This window comes from Ranitomeya variabilis, chromosome 5 (genome assembly GCF_051348905.1).
Source record: "Ranitomeya variabilis isolate aRanVar5 chromosome 5, aRanVar5.hap1, whole genome shotgun sequence".
Taxonomy (NCBI): domain Eukaryota; kingdom Metazoa; phylum Chordata; class Amphibia; order Anura; family Dendrobatidae; genus Ranitomeya; species Ranitomeya variabilis.
This window is the reverse complement of record NC_135236.1, coordinates 679150503-679154940: the sequence shown is the minus strand read 5'-3', so window position 1 is coordinate 679154940 and position 4438 is coordinate 679150503. Positions and strand designations below refer to the sequence as shown.

At 44.1% G+C, this 4438-nt stretch overlaps 1 protein-coding gene across 1 annotated transcript; it reads left to right on the top strand.

Annotated features, from left to right (window-relative positions):
- Positions 1-1316: 1316 nt before the first annotated feature.
- Positions 1317-4069, top strand: LOC143777049 (E3 ubiquitin/ISG15 ligase TRIM25-like). The gene has a single exon (XM_077266970.1). It carries the CDS (start codon positions 1412-1414, stop codon positions 3089-3091), a length of 1680 nt encoding a protein of 559 aa, XP_077123085.1. The 5' UTR covers positions 1317-1411; the 3' UTR covers positions 3092-4069.
- The last annotated feature ends 369 nt before the right edge of the window (positions 4070-4438 follow it).

Here is a 4438-nt window from a genome sequence, read left to right as displayed (position 1 = left end):
AACTGCTGTGTTTCCGCTCATGCGCACTGTGATGTGACTACCGGGTCACATAGGAGAGGTGTGGCTGGCCGGGGGGCACATGCGCCATTCTAGTGCATCCTTGGGTGAACATGATCACATGAACCCCATGTAACTGATTACCAGGGATCTATAAAGGTCCTGTTGGAGAGTGTCACATATTTGCCCTTGAGAAAGCTTGGTGTACTGAACAAGCGAAACGCGCATTGGGGTTGTTAAATTCTGTCTGATTATTATTATTATTATTATTTATTATTATAGCGCCATTTATTCCATGGCGCTTTACATGTGAGGAGGGGTATACATAATAAAAACAAGTACAATAATCTTGAACAATACAAGTCACAACTGGTACGGGAGGAGAGAGGACCCTGCCCACGAGGGCTCACAATCTACAAGGGATGGGTGAGGATACAGTAGGTGAGGGTAGAGGGTAAATTCCTTCATCCCTTCATAAACTTGGGTAAGATGCCTTTTCAATTTTATGTGCTATGTAGCTACTTAACTTGAATCGTAGGCTGACTCTTTCTCTGCAATTGATTACTGGAGCGTGTGTAGCATTCTCATACTTATGGAAGACGTGGCTACTGAGGAATTATAGGCTCCCTCTAAAAAACCAATTGCTTCTATATGGCAACATGCTTTGCCCCACTATTTAGGCATCATAAGTGATGTATATAGAATGTAACGTTTATCTATGGCTGTGTGTCACTATTGCATATCCTTTTTTTGCACGTTTTAATGTATATTGTAATTGTCTGTTAATCATATTAAATAAATAATTTTTCAACTCTTTTGAAACATACACTCCGATTTCTCCCTTCTTGCTATGGTGTGGCAGCCTGTTGTACTCATATTGTCTTCTTTCATTTCAATGATTATTACTTTCTTCGCTGATAAAACCCATTTATATGACCGAGAGTCAATCAGCAAAGCAGGTACAGAAGTGATGGCCCTGCCCTCCAGAGCCTATAAATTATTATTATTATTATTATTATTTATTGTTATAGCGCCATTTATTCCATGGCGCTTTACATGTGAGGAGGGGTATACATAATAAAAACAAGTACAATAATCTTGAACAATACAAGTCATAACTGGTACAGGAGGAGAGAGGACCCTGCCCGTGAAGGCTCACAATCTACAAGGGATGGGTGAGGATACAGTAGGCGAGGGTAGAGCTGGTCATGCAGCGGTTTGGTCGATCGGTGGTTACTGCAGGTTGTAGGCTTGTCGGAAGAGGTGGGTCTTCAGGTTCTATAAATCAGGAGGAAAATGTTTATCAAAGAGATCAAAGATCAAAGTCTAGAATAATAAAGTATATGCTGGGACACTCCCTGCTGTCAGTAACATCGGTCACATCTGGTTTCTCTGCTCCTCTGTAGCGTCAGTCATGGCTTCTGCTGATCTTAGACCTGAGCTGAACTGCTCCATCTGTAAGGACATTTATACAGATCCTGTAACCCTGAGATGTGGACACAGCTTTTGCCGGGTCTGTATTGATGGAGTGCTGGATACAGAGGGCGGGTATGGAGAATATTCCTGTCCTGAATGTAGAGCAACATTTCAGAAGTGGCCTCCACTACAGAAGAACATAGCTCTGTGTAATGTAGTAGAGAAAGTCCAGTCTACTCATCCACATCAGGAAGAGATCACCGGGATCTGCTGCTCTTACTGTGTGGGCTCTTCTGTACCTGCTGTTACATCCTGTATACACTGTGAGGCTTCTCTGTGTGATAATCACTTGAGGGTTCACAGCAAAGGACCAGAACACGTCCTCACTGATCCCACCACTTCTCTGGAGACCAGGAAATGTTCTGTCCATAAGAAGATCCTGGAATATTACTGCACTGAGGACGCTGCTTGTATCTGTGTGTCCTGCAGTTTGGCTGGAGAACACCGGGGCCACCGGGTGAAGATGCTGGATGACGCTTCTAAGAAGAAGAAGAAGAAACTGAGAAATGGTCTCCAGAAACTAATCACAAAGAGGAATAAGACCGAGGAAACAGTCCAGAGTCTGGAGGAGCGGAGGAGAAAAGCTCAAGAAAAAGCAGCTGGAGAAGCCGAGAGAGTCACTGCCCTGTGTACAAACATCAGGAGACAGGTGGATGACCTGGAGAAGAAGGTCCTGAGTGACATCTCCAGGTGGGAAGAGGAAGTGTCAATGTCACTGTCTGATGTGATCCAGAAGCTGGAAATAAAGAATGACGAGCTGTCCAGGAAGATGAGGCACATTGAGGAGCTGTGTAACATGATGGATCCACTGACTGTCTTACTGGATCCAGACACCGGTAACTTGTGTGATCCTGAGGAGGACGGAGATGAGGACACAGGAGGACATGATGGAGTTGTTCAGGCCACTGGATTACATGATGGAAGTGATGAGACCACAGTAGAATATGATGGAGGTGATGAGGACACAGGGGGACATGATGGAGGTGATCGGAGTGCAGAGCTGACCTCACTCATATCATGCACATTATCAGCTATGATAAGAGATATAAATGTGTTCTTCTATGTTCAGGATCCTGCAGACATATTACTGGATGTAAACACGGCTGCTAATAATCTCCTTATATCAGACGACCTGAAAACTGCGACTTGGACAGAAATAACGCAGAATCGTGCAGAAACAGCAGAGAGATTCCTGTATTATCAGGTGATGAGCGGGAGGAGATTTACCTCAGGACGACATTACTGGGATGTGGAGATCAGGGGATCTGTATTGTGGATGGTGGGGATGTGTTACCCCAGTATAGACAGGAGACGTAATTCACACATTGGAGATAATAACAAGTCCTGGGGTTTATATGGAGGACTGGGGTATAATAATCAGCATTTGGTGAGACATGACAGTAAAGTGATCCCGTTACCTCACCAGATCTCCAGTGATAGGGTCAGGATATATCTGGATTATGAGGCCGGGCAGTTGTCCTTTTATGAGCTGTGTGACCCCATCAGACACTTACACACCTTCACTGCTGCCTTCTCCGAGCCCCTTCATGCTGTGTTATGGGTATATAAAGGATCTATAGGTATATCAGGAGGAGCAGCTGTGAGGAATGATATGTAATTGGTGGACTGTTCGGCCTATCAGATACAGCAGTGTGAGAGCGAGGCCTCTTCCGCATCGTCCTTTTTACACGATTATAGCGATTTTCCTATATAACGGTGTAGTGATCGCTCCTCTTAAAGGGATCTCCTAGAATGTATAATTTTACACTCTCCCTGTAGTCTAATAACTCTCTATAGTAACCCGGCCTCCAGATCCTGTCTGGTTCATTTCTTCATCTTTTTCTGGCTCCATTTCCTCCATAATTGCATCTCTGCTCAGTGTGAAGATGGCGGTGCTTCAGTGCTGCCCATGTCACCACTATAAGCTATATTTCCCATAACCCCCTGCTTTCCTCCAGCTGCTCTGTGATCTGCTAATGGCCCCCGGGGCAGAGATGACAGGAGGAGACTCAGTGCGAAGGATCAATGGACATTTACGTCTTTAGTCTGGAGGTGGGACAGAAGTGGACTAGAATTGAGCCCTGGCATCTCAAAGCACAGAGACCCAGGTGGTCCCCAGATCGGGGTCTCTAATACTAATATTACCCTGCCTGGAGGAAATCAAGATTCACCACAAGACCTATAATTCCAATAATACACAATAAAAATGTAATAATAATGAGTGTACATACTTTTATGCTAAAAAAAAGACAAAAGTATTTTAGGAGTGACAACTTTCTTTGCTAATCAGAGAACTTACATTTGCAGCTTTCAAAGCACAGAGGTTTCTTCAGGCTGTTTGCAATGTATATTTTCAGCAAGTAGTGAAATCCAAAGTGCTAATTAATAATGTATCGTTTTGGATTAAAAACCATTTCTTTATTTAAATAGCTAATAAGAACAATGACCACAACGACATACAAATACGTAAGTGCAAGGTGCATCGACCAGACAGCACTGAAAATGAATGTGGAGTATGCACTATCACAATGGGGTAAAAAGTGAGAGACCCCTATCAAAAATACCTGTGGTTCATGAACCCTACTTGCCAGTTTCTTAAAGAATCCATTGGTATTGGGTACTTAGAGAGGCCCTCCATGAAGCTGCTGAGGCCAGACGGCTGATTGATTCTGTCCACGAATGGCGATAGCAGATTGGTAGCGCAGTTTGGTAGCACCGGAATTAGCACTTTGTCCTTGGCACCTTTTAACATGTAGGGCATAGTATCCCCTTTCGCCATGATGCTGGGTAAAAGTCACTTTATCTCCTGCGTAAAGGTCACGGTCAGGGTGTCCCTTTAGGAGGTGTGATTCTACGTCTGTGGTTCACAGTTTAGTATGCCCTCCATGCTGTCTAATAAATCCCCATCCTCTGTCCAGGTTGAAAGTGACAATAGTTCCTGTTCTTATAGGTCCTCTGTCTGCAG

What these genes read in the sequence shown, in the direction of transcription:
- LOC143777049 (XM_077266970.1), top strand. Translation starts at nt 1,412, where the DNA reads ATGGCTTCTGCTGATCTTAGACCTGAGCTGAACTGCTCCATCTGTAAG.